Below are 21,388 nucleotides of genomic sequence, written 5' to 3' on the forward strand. Positions count from 1 at the left end.
ATATTTTTTAAAGATTAAATTTTATAAAGAAAAGAATTGAGTTAATTGTTTTCAAGTTAAAAAACTGATATATTTTTTTTAAATGTACACTTGGAATGTCCCAAAATCATAATAATATTAATAACAAATAAATATATATATACATACATATAGGGATGCAGCTAAAATAGAATGTAGCAGTTTGAAACCAATATTGAGTTAAAAGCCATAGTGTCAAATAATGTTGATATGATATCACACAAATTTCTGTAAATCTATTTTAAAAATTTATTGAATAATATATTTACAAAATCATACTTGACATTATATTTTATTTTGATATATAAAGCTGAACATAAGTCCAGTGCTTATTTAATATTGAACTATTGTATTCTATTTTAGATGTGTTTCTCTATAGCCAGATAAAATTTCACCTAAAATAACAATTTCATAATGTGATTCATTTTTATAAAGTATTAATTTAATAAAATGATTGTAAATCAGGTATAGATATTTTGAAAAATAATAGATTTAGTTTTAGATAAGTCAGTTTTACTGATTTATAAAAACTTTATAACCATAACATTAGACTTTAAACCAGTAATGTTGAATTATCTAAAATTACTTCGTATACAAACCAGAAAAATGTTGATTTCTATGTGAGATTTATTTATTACATATTATTCAAAAACCTTTATTATTTTAATTGAAATAACTTTAAACATCCTATACAGGTTTTTAGATCTAAATATAAATCATTTTATTAATATTTTGAACAGAATTTGCCTATTCGATAAATATGCTAAATTAGTATATAAAATAACATACTAACATTAAGTAATTTTTTAATACAAAATCAATAAGTTAAAATAATTAATAGAATTAATTTTGTCAATTTATATTTTCATGTACTTTTTTATTTAAATACCAATATTAAAATATAATCTTTAGAATATTCCTTTATATGTTTACTGAATTTCTAATATTATCTACATTCTTATTACAAAAAAAGTTAATATCAGTATCCTATCTTTCTTTCATGGCTTTCTCCTGTTTGGCACAACTGCTACTTCTGCACCTATCACACTGCTTGTTGCAAACCCTTGTACTGCTCTGCACTAACTGCATGTGATGGTGTTCTCCACTGCACCATTACCTACCCTACCCACTTCCCGTCCTAGTACCTATGATGCACTCTTCTGCCATGGCAAGTACAGCCACCGGCACTGCCATCTGTAATGCTGCTAGTGTCACATATTGTGATGAGAAAGGACAGGTATCACATATCACTATAGGCTTTCCACTATATTTCTTTCTCTTATCTAATTAATTCCTTTCCCATTCAATTGCTGGCTTTCTTCTACACAAACAAGAATTCTTATAATTATTATTAAGTTATATTAATGTAAACATTTCTGAATTTAAAGTTTTATTGTGAATTTAATGATACTTTTATTCAGATGCATTAGCAAAGCATAACTTAATAATGTGTTATTTAAAAATTTAAAATATTTCTTATATACATTTTTATTAACTTAGTGAATTTGGTATAAATTTTAATTATATCAAGACTTTCTATAAGTATTTTTTATACAAACTTTTTGACATTGGGAAAGCACTGATACTCTTAATTTTTTTCACTGCATTCAAAAAGTTTCAGGACTGCTGTTGCTGCAGACATATAATGGCACCATCTTCATGTCACTGCTAAAACTAATTAGTATGAACCTTTCCCTAACCTTTATTTAATTTCACTAAATGGGAATAAGCAGTGATGGTTTGAAATTTGTGTGTTTTTTTTAATTGTTGCAATTTTTAAGATGGAACAAAGAGCTGCAATCGAATTTTGTTTTAAAAGTAGGAAAAATGTTATAGAAACATTTTTGATAGTGCAAATTGCATACAGAAAAGATTGTTTAAGTCATACCAAGGTGTTTGAATGTATGTTTTTTTTTAAAATTAGTTGAGTCATTGGAAGAAGATCCAACAGAGTAGTGTCATCCACAAGCAAGATTGATAAGAATATCAAATGAGTCCATGCTGAGTATAAAACATTATCCTAACATTTCTGTATCAGTATGGGAATACGATACAGAAATGATGCACAATTATACATGATGCACAATAAATAGCTTCTTACACAAGTACTAGAATGCAAACAATTAACTCTCATAAACCTTAAAAGTCCAGTGTCCTTAAAAGGTGTCAAACCTTTAATAGAAAAACAAACGTTTTCAATCGTACTCTGGTCTTCTTCAGGTTTGTAAAACTAGTGGGAATCGAACTTGTGAATGCAAAGAACAAAATTACGAATTATTTTTAAAAATATGGAACAGCATGCATGGAGATTGATTTAAACATATAGAATACTCCAGGCATGTGTAGAAAAATAGATATGTACGTGAGTTACCATGGCAATGGAATGATAGGGTAACATGATGTAAACAAACAGGAGGGAGGGGTGTTGTGGTTACTGACTGCTGATGTAAGTGTTGCTCGTTTCTTCATAGTTTGTATGATCAAAAATGTTTGTTTTTCTTTTTCTATTAAAGGTGTCAATACTTTTAAGGTTTACGAGAGTTAATTATATATGACCATTATATAATAATATATAATTATATATGTCCATTATATAATAATATATAATTATATATGTCCATTATATAATAATAATATACAGTAGAGTGTCGATTTTCCGAATCAATTGGGGACTGGGGTTGGTCGGATAACCGAAAATACCAGAGGGCCCTGGAATTGTAGGACTAATGGATGAATTCGTGATATTTGGGGCCACAGAAGAAGAACATGACAAACATCTGCTTAAAGTTTTTAGCAAACTCTAGTCTGTGGGATGGACTCAATGCCAAAAACTGTCAGTTCAGAAAGAAAGAAGTCAAGTTTCTCAGATATGTAATCTCAAGTGAATGGACAAAACCTGATCCCAAGAAAACAGAAGCAATAGCAAAGCTTGCAAGTCCTAGCTCTGTCAGAGAGCTGAAAAGNGCCCAAGACATAGCCAAAGATTGAAGCGCCACAGCACTGGCGAAAATTTAAATTTGCCGACTGGAATTCTTTCGGATGATTGACGTTTCGGATGAATGACTTTCGGAAAATCGACGCTCTACTGTATAATGGTCGTCATATATATATATCATCACGATTATATATCCATGACAATACTCTGGCACATTTGTTGCTCATTGTTTTGCAATTTCTCAGTAGAAATTGGTCACAGTGATGAACCATCCACTTACTCATCTTTCCCAAATTGAAAACAGCACTAATAGGAGACCATTTGAAGATGTAGACATCATTCAGTAGATTGTGATGGCCATCTTGAACTCAATTCCACAGAAGAACTATACATTCACCTTCCAGCATTTGTATGAGCGTACTTAAATGTGTTGAGAGAAGGGATATATGTTGAATAATAAACAATAAATTTTTATTTATATGAAAAATTGTGTTTTTAGTAGTATTAGTACTGAAACTTTTTGAATCTTTTGTGTACATACTCTAGTTAAGAATAATAATGAAAATTATTACTGAAAGTACTGCTATATATTCTTTGTCCCTGTAAAAATATCAATTGATATTTGAAATAACATAATCAGAAGCAATGATCTGAATTGAGACAATTGAAATGATGTCAGTGGTTGTTAAAACTATGTCATTCATTATTATTTGAAGTATTGTCAATTGATATCATTTAATACAAAGTATTTTGAATGAGTATTTCATATCATTTAATGTTAAATGAAATATATTAACATTAAATAAAATAAATTAATATGAAATGTTTATTTGTTATTTTATAGGCCAAAAATTCCATTCAAAACAATTCAGGTTAAAGGATATCAGTTGACATCATTTGAAATATAGTCTTCCAGTTTTAATGTGCTTTTAGTCTGGGATGGTTGTATAGTTGATAGTTATCAACTATACAACCATCTAATGTAGTGAAAATTTTTCTTCAAACATTTTCAATTATCTAAAACAACCTTCTTCAACGTGAAAAGATACAGCCATGTTGTAAGCTCCAGAAAGCCAGGAGATGAGTTACTCCATTCGTGTTCAATAAAGATATACTTGTATTACTAGGTCAGTCTAGTCATTAAAATAATCAAATTTCTAGATAATAAGACAAGGATCTTTAATGTAAACCTAATGAAAGAGTAGACAAAGGCTTGTCATCAAAAGACAAAAGTTTTCTGGTTCAACTTATTACTCCTATAGAAACTGCACTTGTACAACTACCAACCCTACAACCATCTAATGCATCTTAATCTTCAGGAAATTCTGCAAAATTTCCTGAAGATTAAGATGCATTAGATGGTTGTAGGGTTGGTAGTTGTACAAGTGCAGTTTCTATAGGAGTAATAAGTTGAACCAGAAAACTTTTGTCTTTTGATGACAAGCCTTTGTCTACTCTTTCATTAGGTTTACATTAAAGATCCTTGTCTTATTATCTAGAAATTTGATTATTTTAATGACTAGACTGACCTAGTAATACAAGTATATCTTTATTGAACACGAATGGAGTAACTCATCTCCTGGCTTTCTGGAGCTTACAACATGGCTGTATCTTTTGACGTGCCCTTTCAAGTACTTTTTCCTATGGGTTTTGGGAAGGTCCTTTTCACCTGGTTGAGGTTTTTTGATGGTTTCTGATGTTTGTTAAAAAAAGTTCCTTATTCCTGGACCTTTTCCTGTTTTCCATCCTGGTAGGTTCTTCCTTAGGAGTATTCTGATTGGATGGTCCAGTTGATTTCTCCTCATTGACATGCAGTTCATCTTCCTGGGAGAATGTCTGGGGAATAGATGATGGGTGCAAATATATTCAGTTCCTGCAGAACCTGCCACTCAGGGTTTCAATGATGTAAGATTGTGTACTATGGTGAGCCTCCATCACCTTTCTGTGTGTTTGCATATCTGACATCCAGACAAGTTGTTCTACCACAAAACATGAAAGACTTTTTGCATTATTGCATTGATCAAAATAGGTTTTCTGTTTACCTACCTTCCTTTTTTTACTGAGGCAAAATCAATCAAACAAGGTGTCAATTGTTGATTGTTTGATGACAGGAGTGTTCTCAATCTTTGACTCATTAACAATTCTACCAGACTATGGCCATTTTCTTATGGTGTTGATCTCATTGTTGGCAGCATTAAATAATGATCCTGCAACTCAGATTTCAAGTAATGACTTTTAAAATATTTTGACCATAGATTCAGTGAACCCATTGCTTTGAGGATATTTTGGATTAGAATCTGTAATTGAAAATTTATATTTTTCTGCAAATTTATGGTATTCTTAATCAACAATTTGGGAAAATTGGGTGCCATTGTCACTTTGTACAATTTCTGGGATTCCATGTCTTGCAAAAATTGATTTCATGTGGTCCATTACTGATGATGACAATAATGTTTTCAATCTGGCAATCTCAAAATATCTTGAAAAGTAGTTAACCATTATGAGATACAAATGGCTTTTTAGTTTTAGAAGATCTACCCCTACAACTTCCCAAGGTCTCTCATGGAATTTGCTTGGGATAAGAGATTCTTTATGATATTTTTGGTATTGAATGCATATTGGCCATCTCAAAATCAATATTTGCCAATAAGCCTAGCCACTCTCGAGCTCAGACTCAACACTTTGTTATCCAAGAAGGCCTTCATATAACATGTTTAAGCTTTTCTGGAATGATAATCCTGGCATCTTTAAATAAAATTCTATTTTGGAGAGTAATTGAATAATACTCGAGATAATACAGATATTATTTCAAGTATTTTATTTTTCTTTAACCATCTTTTTTTACAGTTTTTCATCAGTACTTTTGCAAATTGGATTTTTCTATTGTAAATACATGATTTCTGCTAACCATTTATTGGATGTAGGAAAGATTTCAATAATATTTTGAACATAAGCCTCACTCTCTTCAGTCAGTTCTTCATTCCCCTGTTTGGGTATGGAGCTACAGGATAACACATCATTTGTAGTTTCATTTTCTGCAGTCTGGAATAAGATTGTCCAAAGCCTTCGACATGAAAATTTGTGTCAGCATTTTGTGGTCTCTTTTAATGTGCATAACTTTTTTCATTATGTAGTCATGGAATCTCTCGCAAGTCCAAACAGTTGACAACAATGTCCTAGATACCGTACATAGCAAGTTGGAGACATGTAACCACTTTTACTCTAGTACAATATAGTGGCAAGACCATAAGATGATATGCCACAGGAAATGTGTTTCTTGCTTCAGATCATATATTGATAATTCTGGAGTTTGACATAGATGATTCTTGTTCTCTTGGAATGAAGTTTCCTGTGCTGGCCCCCACATTCATTCTGCATTGTTCTTTAACAATTTGTAGAGAGGTTTTGCAATATCAGCTATCCTTGGTATGAATTTATTTAGGAATCCACTCATGCCCAAAAATCTTTTCAGCTCTCTGACAGAGCTAGGACTTGCAAGCTTTGCTATTGCTTCTGTTTTCTTGGGATCAGGTTTTGTACATTCACTTGAGATTACATATCTGAGAAACTTGACTTCTTTCTTTCTGAACTGACAGTTTTTGGCATTGAGTCCATCCCACAGACTAGAGTTTGCTAAAAACTTTAAGCAGATGTTTGTCATGGTCTTCTTCTGTGGCCCCAAATATCACAAATTTGTCTATTAGTCCTACAATTCCATGACCCACTGGTTGGTATTGTTTCATGTATTCTTTCCTGAAATACTTTTGGCACAGAATTCCAAATGTCAACCATTTAAATTTAAACCTCTCAAAGGGTGTATTTAAAAAATATTACAATATTTTGAAGAAACAATGCCTTCTGTCCTTCTCAAACTTTCAGGAACAAACAGTTTTTATAGGCAGAGTCAACATTTTTATTGAGGTTTCTTGTCTGCCTCAGTATGTAAAAATCTTTAAAATACAGTTCCTAGGTGGCAGTCCAATCACAGTAATTAATTGTAATATATTTTTAAAATACAGTCGACCCCCTATAACATGGGTTTCTATAGTTTGGATTTCTATATGATGGCAGAAAAATTGTGACAGTATTCGTACAAACACACTAAAAAAACTTGTATAATTCGGTAAAACGTCATCGCTGACTCATGTCGCAATAGGATTGGTTGAATCTAGACCAATAGCAGATATTGCACAAACCATTGAGTTTAAACGAGCAGCGGATCTACTAAAAACCATTTATTATTTAACGTCCATAAAAATTATATATATATTAATGATGTCTCCAAAGTTCAGCGAATTTTTCGCAAAAAAAATAATTTATTGGGAAGCACGTGAGCACCATTCGATGGCAATCTCCACGATGAAAACAAGCTTAAGCAACGGCGTAGTCTAACGGTGCACGCTTGGTAAGTAATCCTGTGATTTTTTGTTTATAGCATAGTTTATATGGATTATTCCCAAAAAATTATATGTATTTTGGAAATGTTGAGTCAAATTAGTCTATAATCAATTAATTTTATGGAAGAAACCTTTCAAACAGCCGTAGTCCGTAAACTGCAAATGTGCCAGGCTGTGATTGGCTGGACTTGCAGAAAATGGATTCATAAAAACCGGAACGTATGTACTGTGTTATTGGGTGTCGACTATATATTACAATTAATTAATACAAAGCATTAAACAGGTCAGGAAAGTAATTATATATTTTTAAAAAATATTACAATATTTTAAAGAAGCACTTTGTCTTGTCTTTCTCAAACCTTCAGGAACAAACAGTCTCTACAGGCAGAGTTGACCTTTTATAGGAGGAGACTGTTTGTTCCTGAAGGTTTGAAATGGACAGAAGGCGAATTGTTTATTCAAAATGAAGATTTAGTGCTTCTTCAAAATATTGTAATATTTTAAAAAATATATAATTATTGTTGTGGTCTCTTTTATTATTTTCCCAAAAGGGTGTTATAAATGTTGTTAAGTAAGATTATTCCAAATCCAATACAATCTGCCAAAACCCTGCATTAGCATCAATAATACTAAAAATTTTTGTGTTATGGAATTGGCTGAGTGTAGAGTCAACTGATGCCTATGGAAATACGGCATCAGTTGACTGTACACTCAGCCAGTTCCATAATATTATCCTTCAATGTTCTCATTCAAATTAGATTGATTGATGCAAATCCTTATTTTTCCTGTCTTCAGAACCAATCCCATTGGAGTGCACTATTCTGTAGGTTCATCTACTGCCTCAATTACTCCTTTATTTGCCATATTATCCAAAGTTTTCTTGAGCTTATCTCTCAAGGGAAATCATACCTTTTGAGGAACTGCCAGGGCATAAGGCTTTGCTTCAGATTTAAGTTTAATGTGGTAGGGTTTCTGTACTTTCCCAATCCCTTGAAATAGATTGGTAAATTCTTTAAAAGGATCAAAAGCAGAGTTTAGTTCATATATTTTCTCAATAAGATTTAAATGTTCACTTGCTTTGCAACTCAACAAGGACTGATCTAGTTTATTGATAACATATATGTCTTCTTGGATGAGGAATCTCTTACTTCTTAGCATCTCCATAAACATTCCCATAACATCCAGAGTTTTCTTTCAAGGGTTGTGTATAAATCTATTTGTTTTTCATAATTTAACATGGGATAGTATTCTATTGCATGTGTTACATGGTATGACTGACATCTGCCCTTGTGTTAATCTCGAAATTTAAAGGAATGTCTTTCACAAAGATGATTGCACTCCACTGTTTAGGTTGTTTCTTAACACTCCTGTTTACATTACTTGACCCTTTAACATATTCCAAAAATGAGTTTTGATTAGGTTCTTCTATTTTATTTATATTGACTTTAGCTTTGCAAGCATTAGCGTAATGACCTACTTTTTTGCAATTATTTCATACTGCCTTACATGCAGAACAATTTAGCTAAGTATGTTTCATAGGTTTTCAATACCAATAACAGGAATATGAGGTTTTGTTTCTGGTAAATGAAGTCAATAGCTTCTGGCTTTGAAAATATGTTTTTCCTATGTGTAGTCCTGCCTAATGCATATATATCCTATTCCCAGAATTATTCTTAAAAGCTTCCTGCTACCTTTTCACTGTTTCAGCCTGCCTCTCGGTATTTATTGCTTTTTTCATAGTTAGTTCCATTTCTAGTTGCAAACATTTCAAGATGTTTTTTTTTACTTCTAATGCCACAAGCTATTCTGTCCCTATCATTTTGTCTTGAAATAAAACAGGGAAATTGCATGTTTTAACAAGACTATATACAGTCGACCCCCCCTATAAGACGGTAGATATGTTCCATTCTTTATGAATCGATTTCTTACGAGTCCTTGCCAATCACAGCCCGACACGTGTGAAGTTTACGGACTACAGCTGTTTGAAAGGTTTTCTTCCATAAAATTAATCGATTCTAGACTAATCCGACTCAACATTTCCAAAATACGTATATTTTTTTTGGGAATAATCCGTATAAACTATGCTATAAACAAAAAATAGTAGGATTACTTAACGAGTGTGCACCATTCGACATCGCCATTGCTCAAGCTTGTTTTCGTCGCGGCGCAGCACACCAAACCACGGCCGATTTCTGATAACTTATTTTTCTGTATTAGACTTACGGTAGCTAATTTACATACTGTACAGACGATAGTAAACAACTTACTCGCCTAAACTCTCCGTAGCGTGGCGCTAGATGGCAGAAGTATATATATATATATAATTATATATACAGTATTTAATTTATATATAATTAATATATAATTATATGTACAGTATTTAATTTATATATAATACTGTACAGACGATAGTAATCTCTCCGTAGCGTGGCGCTGGACAGCAGAAAGTAGTTCGGCTGCCCGATGATGTTTTACGTAATTATAGGTGTTTTATACAGATACCGTCACAATGTTTTCGCCTTCTTATAGGAATCGTAATTATAGGAACCCGTTTTATAGGGGGGTCTACTGTAATGATGTTTTGTTACTGGTAAATTCTATTCTTAAAATTGAATTTTTATCTTCATATATAACATTCTTAGTTGAGATGAAATATATTTTGAATGCTACCTTAACTTTAGAATTGTCAATAGAATTGTCAGGGAAACTAAACGATGCTTTTAATTTTTCTTTGGCTTTCTGGCTCATTAAATTAATTAAGTATATTAATAAATTTACCTGGTTAGCTTTTTTTTTATTATGGAGTACAGACACTGTTCAAAATTATTCAAAACACCCTGTCCTTGCACTCCAATCTTCAGGATGAAAATTAAACACTTCTTGCATTGGATCTGATATATTATTCTCTATACTAACACCAAATATTATCAATGACTATGCTGACCAAGTAATACAACTACAGTATGTCTTTATAGAACATGAATGGAGTAACTCGTTATCTCCTAGCTCCCTAGAGCTTACAGCATGGCTGTCTCTTTTCTTGCACCCTCTCGAGTCCCTTTTTCATGTCACAACCATTCAACTTGTGTTGCCACGTCAACACACACAGTAACATAACCAAATGATTGTCTTAAATAACAGGCTATAACTCCACTAATTTAATTTTTAATAATAAGTAATTTGCTACTAGAATTAATTCTACTTCTAGTAGCAAATTACTTAGTATTAATAATCAAATTATCAGAGTTACAGCCCACTTATTTAAGGCAATAATTTGGTTCTGTTTCCATATATATATTGCAATGTTTGCTATACCTAACACACAGTTAAATTATGCTTAATTATCAACATATATTACAGATTTGTTTTGGTTACCTAATTTCCTTGGAGGTCATTATATTTTCTTTTGTTGGTGTAGCAAAATATAATCTTTTTTATTTTAAATTACTTCTTGGTGACTCAATTAGTGACTGTAAATTAATATCATAATTTCTTGTAAATAATCCACAGTTATTTGTATTTGAAAGCAGGTGCAAATTTTCTACCAATTTTAACTTGCATGAATGCAACAAACATTAACTAACCAAAAAATATTTAAATATGTGAAAAATTATTTGTTGCTATTGCAGTTTTTTTCTGATGCCACCAGAGATATATATATATATATATATGTTACCGCTAAAGCTTGAAAGCCATTAATGTGTACATTACCTAGCTAATCTGCAGATTAACTAGGGTGATCTGTTAAAGCTGTGAAAATTATTCCATTTCTCAAATTACCTAGGTAATGTGCAGAGTATCTAGGTAATCTGCACATTACCTACTAGGCATTCTGTAAAATTGAAAATAAGATTTTTTTTTCTAAATATCACTTATAGTAGCTGTTATTTCATTATGAATGTATCTCTCTTTAATCCGACAAATTAAGTTTGGTAGACTATCAATACAGTTTTCAGGTTAGACACTTCTTTCATTGTTTTCACAAAGTGTGAAAACAATGAAAGAAGTGGTGATTCTGTAGAAGCAGGGGATAACAGAATGTCATTTTGAGTAAGATTTGACTGTGATCCCATAATCACAGTCTCTTGTGAATCTTCTAATTTTTCAAGGTCTTCTTCAGTATTTATCGAATGTAATACACTTTGTGGTATAATAGAAGAAGACAATCCCACTTTTGCAGGACAACCAAACATGGCTTCGTATGGACTTCTTTTAATTGCAGAATGATAGGCACGATTCTTCGTGAATTGTACAAATCGTACGCCCACACTCCACTTGTTAGTTTGGCTATCAGTCATCCAAGTAGTTAGCATGTTTTCAATGTCTTGATTCACTCTTTCTACACTTCCTTGACTTTGGCTGTGTCTAGGTTTGCCATTAACCATTTTTGATTTCTGGCCACAACTGTGTTACACATTCTAAAATTTTATTACAAAATTTATGTCCATTATCAGAAAGCAAAATACTTGGAGCACTAAAAAGGAGAAAAATATCCAGCAAATTATAGGCTACTTCATCCGCCCGTTTTGATATGAGTGGCTTTAATACAACAAATTTTGTTAAGTGACCTTGGTATACGAGAAGAAACTTAAACTTTCCATCTGGTTGAGATTGGTAATCAATGTTATCCACCTGGCATCTGCTGTAGAAATGTGATGAAATAATCGGCTTTACAACAAGACCTTTTTCGCACTTTTTTGTTTTTGTTGACAAGGTTCACATAATCCAAAAACATTTTTATTTGGGCTTGGGTTATGTTTTTATAAAATGTTTTTAATTGCTTGATCATTCTGTCTCTTCCACCATAACCAATTCACAAATCAGTCGGATATAATATGTCAAACAATTCTTTGGCATGGACAAACTTTTTCACACTTTCTCATGAATATGACATGGCTCAATGAGTTTTTCACAGCCTTGTACAGTCAACACATCATACCTTTGAATTATTCGATAATCTCGAGCAGTGGCGTAGCATAGTGGGGGTGGCAGGGGCAGCAAAATTTCACAATAAATAATAATAATATCTTGTAAAAATTTGATCCATTTCATTTCATATTTTTGTTGCACCTATGATTCGGACCGATTGAAATGAGCACAGAATTTTTCATTACTTATTCTGTGATGAAACTGAATTTTAGTCTTTTAAACTGAGATACCTAAATAAGGGGGCGGCAAAATTTTTCTCCACCCCGGGCAGCTGACACCCACACTACACCACTGATCTCGAGATGATTCTTTCTTCTTGGAAACTTTTATTCACTTTACATCTTCAATTATGGAATCATACTTTCATTTTGTCATTAAAACACTATTACATTTTGAATCTTCGCTAAAGAGGTTTGTGAAGAATCTTTTCTTCGTTTTACTCACCAATTTGGTGCTTGCTTGCATACTAGGAGTTAAATTTATCTACATTTAAAAAATCACAGCAATAATTCACGCTCTAACAAGCAGTAATGAATTTGAAAACAGAATTAGCTATGCTATGCACTGGCAGCCGATGCAAATTATAAGAAATAAGAACAACCTGCAACATCAAGACACTGGCAGAACCAAATTAAAAGTGGAGGGAGAAGGGAAGGAGTAGGGAAAGGAAATGAGAGAAAGAAACTTTTGAACTTTAACGATACAGAAGCCGTTAATGTGCAGATTACCTAGGTAAAATGCGGAAAACTCTTGATTCCGCACGTTCACGAATCACCTTAGTTAATCTAGAGATTAGCTAGGTAATGTACACATTAATGGCTTTCGAGCTTTAGCAGTAACATATATATACTTCACCTTTAGTTCTTTCTCATTCACTTTCTGTGCATCATTCCATGCTTTTATTATTATTATTGAAGAAATGAAAAAACAAAAAAAAAACTCCAGCAAAAACAAATAATATTTAATGATAAAAAAAAAAACATTTTTGATAACTTTAGCTATCATCATTAAGTTAAATAAGTTCAGAAAAAAACTTGTGNTTTTTGGCTTTTTGTATTTCATATTAGACTGAAGAATAACCTGTATCTTATTTGCAAGTATTTATTAAAAATCTTAATCCATCAAAATAGATATGTTGGTGTTGTAAAAACACTTGGTATCATTTCTCACATATGTCTGAATAGGGGATTGTGGTTTGGTGAATTGGCTGCTGCCATCAGCTAGTTATATAGGGTGAATTGACTTTAATTCATAATTAGAATTTAAAATTGACAGATAACCCACTCTGTTGCTTAACCTGCAACTCCTTTTATATTGTGTTATTGTTCATATTGAAATGAGAAATACACAAGGTATAATTTTCAAAAAACAAAAAAAAAAACTATTTTGTATTTTGAACAAAAATTTAGCAGTTTCCAACTCCAAGACAGATCCCTTGTAATTCCCATTGCTCACGATACAATTATATACAGAATTCTTGTAGTATAAAACCGGATCCGTCACAAACTTCATGTCCCAGAAATAACAAATGTAACAGTTCAGGACTTTACAAGCACGGGTCATATCCTTAAGCTAATCTTAACCTACTTATGACTAAAATAATATATATGTACAGATAGAGGAAGGAAGAAGAATAGATCTAGGACAGGGGTACTCAATTGTCTTGAATGTTCCCTTTGCACATCAATTGGATCCAACTTTCTTTGTCTCAGTTAATGCTCTCTCTCTCTCTCTGAACTTCTCTGTGAATATGGGGTGTTCTTTCTGAAAATACCTCAAGACACAAAAATTTTCTCTTTGTGTGTTCCTAACTTAAACACCACTATACCACTTCCTCATGCTGTTGAGAAGGGACTCTTGGTTGTCTGCCAAAAACGACCAAAAGTCCCTTCTCAACACATCTGGTCTCCTTGGTGTCTACCCAAAAAGTGCTTAACTTGCCCTCGCTTTTCCTTCAGGGCCTTTCCTCCTCCTATTGTTGTTACTGCCCCCACCCTATCGGGGAAGTGTTCCATCCAAATTTCTTGAAAAATGAAACAAAAGAAAAGCAAGAATAAAGGAAAGTGAAAGAATGAAAAGAAAATGTGATAAAATCCTATATACCATACAAATGATATGGTAAATAGCCACAATATTATCTTTCAAACACAGATAACCTGCAAGTTATTTGCCCAAAATTACAGTAACAGAACTGTCTCATTTGTCATTATTTAAGAGTAAAACACTCAAGTTTATTTTGTAATGTTGGTGACGAATTGTATCATTATTTTTTACTTATTTAAATTATCATATGATTATATATAAAGTAAAAAATAAAAGACAAACTGAAAGGACTTATTTAATTGCAAAATTTTCTTATATTTAAGTGACCTTTAAATGAAATTTACATATTGATATTTATTATCCATTAGATAAAGATTATTTTTTGTTATTAATTCTACATTATTTTGAAATATAATGTAATTAAATGTTTATAAATATTTTTATCTTTTGCAAATATACCAGTGAAAACATTATTGCAAAATACATATTATTGGGAAAAAATCAATGATAATTTTTCAATTTCTTCTTGTAAATCTCATTGATTCTTATTATTTTTATGTTGATATTGATAAACAAAAAGTAGTGAATATAAAATTCAGCTTGGAATTAAAATAAACAACCCTGAAATGTATCTGAAAAAACCTGAAATAAGCAACAAAAACTAACTATAAACTTGAAAATATAAGTATCTTTGCATTTTTAATTTTATAAATCCTCTATTTTACAACCTAAATGGAATATTACAATCTTTGTGATTATTGTACTATAATAATGTGTTTTTTTTTATTTTATTTTGTAATGTTAAATAAAATGCCTAAAAAATTATTGAAATATTTTATCAGCAAAATTTTCTGTGAATAATCTACAAATTTTTTGTGTTTAACACTAGAATTTTCAGTGAATTTTCGCTAATGTTAACTATAGAAATAGTCATTTGACCATTTCTTTCTTTTTATTCAGAATAATCTGCATTATCTTCAAATAGTAGTTGATATCAGATAATAAATGTTGCAACTAGAATATTAAAATAATTTATTGCAAAAGATAGACTGAAATAATACAGAAAGGATGATTTATGCTAGTTTCAATGTTTCAACCTAATAAAATTATCATAGAGAAGTGGACAGCACGCCGACCGTTTAATAGGAGAAACTTTTATCATATAGGCGTTAAATTACAAATAAATGTCACTAGACCGACAAGCACTTTCGACAATAATTATTTTCGTCTTCATCAGGTCGTTAAAAACGGTTAAATTCCTTTTTTTTAATACAAATAAGTACTCGTTCCAAGCGTATTAACATTTTGGAATGGAATCAACAGTAGAACATAAGAAATTTTTTTTAAATGAAAACACGTGCAGTTGTAATGCGCATGTGCTACACGCCTCCAAATTGTGGAGCTAGATACGTTGTTTTAGATAGTTATACAAATTGATCCACAAAGGGGGCAAATCAAGTGTGGGGGTGTTGCAGGGATTTAATATGTTGGTAAGGTGGGCCTCCTAAACATACACAAGACTTCTGTTATTGCAATGTCTTATTATGGCCACCTCGTCCCACAACGGGGTATGTTGGTGTTGCAACACCATTCTAGTGAGCTCAGTTTCATTCTTGCCTTTCCTGATAGAATACTGATGCTCTGAAATATGATAAGATAACATTATGGTTGTCGTGCCAATATAATGGGTGCGACCACCCGTCATATTTTCTAATGGGATAGAATAAACCCCCAATCTTTCAAGAATGGAAGTAGGATCTCTGTCATTGGACAGCAACCTCCTAAGATTTGGTCGTGGGGAGACCGGCAGAAAAAACGCATGTCGCCTAAAAATACGGCAAATACAGACCATGACATGACCACAAAACGGTATTGCGGGAAGGACTATTGTGGATTCTTTCAAATGTAGTGTAGTAGCAGGAAAAAACAATCTTTTTACCTTATTTAAGATGTAGATAAATTTTGCATTATTGTAGTCCACCTCATTTACCGCACAGCGAATAATATTAAGCTCGGTATCGATAGCAGCTTGGCTGGAAGATAAAAGAAAGGCCCTTCTAATTAAAGGTGCAATTGCTGCATTGATGTAATGTTGCGGCTGGTATGCTGAAGACGAAAATAATTATTGTCGAAAGTGCTTGTCGGTCTAGCGACATTTATTTGTAATTTAACGCCTATATGATAAAAGTTTCTCCTAACCTAATAAAAGTTTGTTACATTAACAAAATATAATAAGAAATGCATACATATTGAATTCAGTCTTATAATAAGTTAATATGTAATATATATAATATACGTATACATGCAAAAAATCTATAATGCGTTTGTTTCTTTAGTCTTGTGTTTTACATTTGACACAAGTAAAAATTCATTTAGATTCTGTTTAACACTTTTCACATACTAGCTTCCTACAAAATGTGACAAATGGCAGTAATATTGTCCTGTTTGCAGTTTTTCATTAGTTGGCAATATTGTCTATGATCAGCTGGATCAGGAAGATCTACATTAAGTGATAGTTGTGTTAGCTACACCTAGACTTCATAGAGGATCCCCTCAGTCTTCAATAAGTTGGAGAATGAATCTATGGCAAGAAGTCTTTTTTCCAGTCATTTTTTGATATACAATTCAAGAATTAATAGCAGCTATGTTATAAAATATATGGAGTGGCACCTGCGGGTTCTGTTCTTATAGATTAGAGCAGAGTCATCTGATTGACCAAGCTTTGTCTTATTGTAGAACTCGATCATCTCAGCTAACTTCTTACATCCATCTGATATAATACAATCAGGATACAGTGTACATTATAAGAATGTTTTTGTTGGATTTTCCTTGGCAGCAAGTCAGAAAAATTCCATGTTCCATGTTCAGGAAAGTTGAATCATATAGAATAACACTGAGGTTCTTTATTTCCTGTAGGATTTCTCCCCTAAACTTTTTCACAGTTCCTGTAATACTAGTTTCTTCAATCTTCAGTTTTTTAGCTAATATAAGGGAAGTGAAATATGGTCGACCCCCTATAACACTGTTGATTATTCCGTTTTATATGAATTCCATGTTGTACGAGTCACTTAGATTTTACAAATACGTGTGCATGTCTGAAAAAATATTTTATAATTTGCCTGTATAAAAAAAAAGTTTTTGTAAATTTATATTTTATATGTATCTCCATTTAATAGTATGAAATTTTATTGTTTAGTTGGCTGATGAGGGGCAGAACAAGCCCAAAACATGTAATATGATACACGTGTCAACTAAATAAAGATGAAAGAATGCCAAGTGTTTAAATTTGTCACACTTCATTGTGTCTGAGCATCAAACAAATATAATTTATGATAGTACATGATTAAAGCTTTCAAATAAATATCATTTTTTTAACAACAACAGTATTTCTCATATATTATTATTAAAGTTCATTTATAGAATGTTTAGGACAATATATTTACTATTAGTGTTGCTTTACATCATGTCACATTGTAAACATTATCAAAAAATAGTCATAAAACTTTCAAAATAATTTTCTTAAAATGGTTTTTAGAAATTTTAATACTGCTCAAATATTATTCTATACTGCAAATATGATGTAAATGAGGTTGGATATTATTAAAGTCAACTTTTATTAAATTTTCTGAGATGAATTATTTGCAATAAGAACAATGGACTTTTTGTAGAAACTTGTAACTGTTTAAAGTTTTAAAATTCTAAACATTAGATATTAAGTAATTTTATTCAAGCACTCTTGGAGCCATTATAATTGTTTATTAATAAAAATTCATGAATATTAACAAAGTTTATTATATAAAATTTAGATTTTGTTAATATTAACAATGAAAGATGATTAACATAGTACACAAAAAACAAAATACAAAAAATGATATTTTAAGTATATAATGTCGTAGCATTCTTAATATAGTTTGTTTATTAAATACACAAGTTATATATAATAAATGTTTATGAAAAGCTTTACTGAAAATTGAATGTACTATTTAAATTTATCTTAGATAAGTTATTTGATAATGAATTATAAAAAATGTTTAATAACAATAAATTCTTTGTGTTATTTTTAATCTATATCATATAAAATATATTACTTTATATGTATATGTTTGCAGTTGCTGGACACCCTACCAGTTTGCCGAGATTTTAAATCTAGCCAATGTAAGAGACCACAATGCCGTTATGTACATCTAGTGGAAGGTAACAGATTTAAAATTTCAATAATTTGTAAAATTAAATTTTGTGTAAATGTTATATCTTTATAATTAAATTACAAAATTGTTTTTGCATCATTCCATATTGATCATGTAGTATAAGTATTTTTTATTCAAGGAAAAGATAAGTTGTCGATTTAAAATTAAGAATCTTTTATTTTCAGATTATGTTGAAGTGGTGGATGGAAAAGTAACAGTATGCCGTGATGCTATGAAGGGAAAATGTAATCGTCCCCTTTGCAAATATTATCATGTGCCCTTACCACTCCCATTTTTTACTACGCTACTCTGACAGGGAATAGAGAAACAATGACTATATCACCAATGTGGTGTTTTCCTTGATGAAGTAAGACAGACTTCAAATTATGGCATGCAAACATTCACAAGTGCCCTGGTGAAATGATTTCAGAGCAAGTGTACATTTTTCTTCAAACCAAATCAAATTTCCCATCACTACATAAGTAGTAGAATGCTTCCTGTGATATAGTATATATCTTGTCCTGCACTTTTGGAAGACATTCTGAGGGGCAAAAATATTCCGTGTTCATGATGGCATCTAGTCAGATTGTTTATGTAAAGACTATTATCAAAAAAAAAAGTATATTATATATATATATAACAACAAAGTGTTGTCAAAAACGAAAGGCCTAAGATATTATAGATAAACCTTACTGATTTGTGCCATTTATACTGTTTAGTTTAATTATTAATCAAAAATTTTGTATTGTTATTACTGTATATTTTAAGTTAGCTTACATCAATATCAACAATCGTTTTATTTACATAAAGCATATAAACCAAAACATGGCCCGAAAGTCTATGCAAACATATTAAATGTTTTAATGTGAAAGTTATAAAAATACATTTTAATTTTTATTGTTATTTTTTAAGATTATATATAGGCCACAATGCAACAATAAGTTGAAAATCAATAAAATGCTGTTTATATTGATCATGTCATAAAAAGTCACTATGGTTTACAGACCAGATAAAGGTATTTTTAATAATGTTTTGTATGTCATGTTGTTTTATTACTAGCATATCTTTGTAAATTCTGGTAAAATGTTGTCACTGATATTTCTATTCGCTTTAATAAAAGTTTTATATTATAAATGTTTAATCATGGAATATTCAGTGGTGACAAAATATAGAATGAAATTTGTATATAAGAAAGGAAAATACCAAACCGAAGAAAAAAAAAACGTTGTTTGTTGCATTGTCTATAACTATAAATATTAATTTGATTTAGTTGTTAGTATAAGTTTGTATAATTATTTTACAAAAAAATGTATTTTGATCTATATACATAGTCAAAACTTTAATTTAAAAAAAGAAAAAAAAATGGTGTGGTACCTGATCAATTTTAGAGATCATGTTTTGTAAAAAGAAAATATTACCAAATTACATATATGATAGATAATCATATGATTTAAACATGTGAATAGTTCTCATTGTTATTTTATATATAATTTAACTTTACTGTCCATCAAAATATTTCCTTAATGATTGTAACCACAGACAAATTGTCATTATTTAATATGTGATTTACTTCTGGTCCATTTAAAAATTTGAAAAAGAAAACAAAAAAGAGAGAGAGGGGGGTGTCAAGAAGTTTGCAGATAGTATTAAAAGTTGTGTTATTAACACATATCAGTACAATTTGTGATTGACAGTGTGTCTGTGGTAATATGAATTTAGTTTGACAAAAAAAAAAAAAAAGATATATATTGTGATTTTTTGAAATGTCAGTTTTTCTCATTGTTGATATGTATCTTTGTTGGCGGCATTACATAGAAGAAAAATCTGTAGGATCAAAAGAAATTTGATATAAAGTAAGAATAAGTGCAATAGTATAGGATTTTCTCTATGTAATGCTTCTGACTTAACTAACAGTCCAAAGCTGTTTGTCCTTTACCTGTCCATCCATAACCACAATCTAATCTGTGACATTCCTGTAGTGTCTATAAATATAATTAATAATTATAATATATAGTATATGCAGAAATGAAAAATTAACTCAACTGTTTATAAAGAAAATAATACAAAATTTAATTACTTATTCAAGACTTTCAGAATTCAAGAATTAGAAAACTTAAATTTAAAATTTTATGCACTACATTTGGGAACAAACATGGAACTGCCCTTTATTTATAAAAAGTAATATGGGATGTAGATTATTTATCAGCCAATAGAAGACCAATATAAAATAGAGGAAACAAACTGTTACAATCTCCATTTAGATCCAACGACTGAAAAAAGTTGTTTACAAGTTTGAATAATGACTAGTTGCTGTCCTTGAGAATTGTTATCTGGGATTCACCATAGAGGCTGGTGCTAATCTCTCATGATTTGGAGCTAATAGACTTCATTGACAAATGTGATACTATCTTCAAAGTCAATAGTGAACTTTTTGAGTGCCACAAAAAACCTGTCGACCCAACATAGATAAATTGATCCGTGTGCACTATGTCCGTGTTTTCAGTATTTAGAATTAAATGTTACAATACCTCACAGATACAGATGATAACCTTCTAGAAACTGTCTAATTGTTATGTAGTTTGTGCAGATACTAGTTAATAGATCCAAAACTGCAATCTGTGATGAGCAAAGTTCCTTGTTTCAAATTCCTGTTAAAAAAAATAATTTCCATGTTTTTAATTTAAAATGTTATATAATTTAAAATATAAAAAACGGTTTCCTGTAACAGGAACAGCACAAAAGTTATAAAAAAAAAATTAAAATTAAATTAAAAATCCATTTACAAGTTTTTTTTTCATTTTTAATCTATATCTCTCTATCTTACTCTTTACACAAAATATATATATATATAATATATATAAATTATATATACATGAATG

General features: G+C 30.8%; 1 protein-coding gene across 6 annotated transcripts in view; it reads left to right on the top strand.

The window, feature by feature from the left end:
• LOC111627986 (muscleblind-like protein 1) overlaps positions 1 to 21,170 on the top strand; it is a 198,943-nt gene extending 177,773 nt beyond the window's left edge. For 5 of the 6 annotated variants that reach the window (XM_023371691.1, XM_023371692.1, XM_023371694.1 and 2 more), the window contains 3 exons: positions 1,161 to 1,255; positions 18,432 to 18,516; positions 18,695 to 21,170. In XM_023371691.1, coding sequence (XP_023227459.1) covers positions 1,161 to 1,255; positions 18,432 to 18,516; positions 18,695 to 18,822 — 308 coding nt within the window. In that variant the 3' untranslated portion in view covers positions 18,823 to 21,170. The remainder of the gene's footprint in view (positions 1 to 1,160; positions 1,256 to 18,431; positions 18,517 to 18,694) is intronic. The other variant, XR_002757099.1, reaches the window with a different exon arrangement.
• The last annotated feature ends 218 nt before the right edge of the window (positions 21,171 to 21,388 follow it).

The sequence above is a fragment of the Centruroides sculpturatus genome, unplaced genomic scaffold, assembly GCF_000671375.1.
Source record: "Centruroides sculpturatus isolate CEXI.00-Female unplaced genomic scaffold, Cexi_2.0 scaffold487, whole genome shotgun sequence".
Taxonomy (NCBI): domain Eukaryota; kingdom Metazoa; phylum Arthropoda; class Arachnida; order Scorpiones; family Buthidae; genus Centruroides; species Centruroides sculpturatus.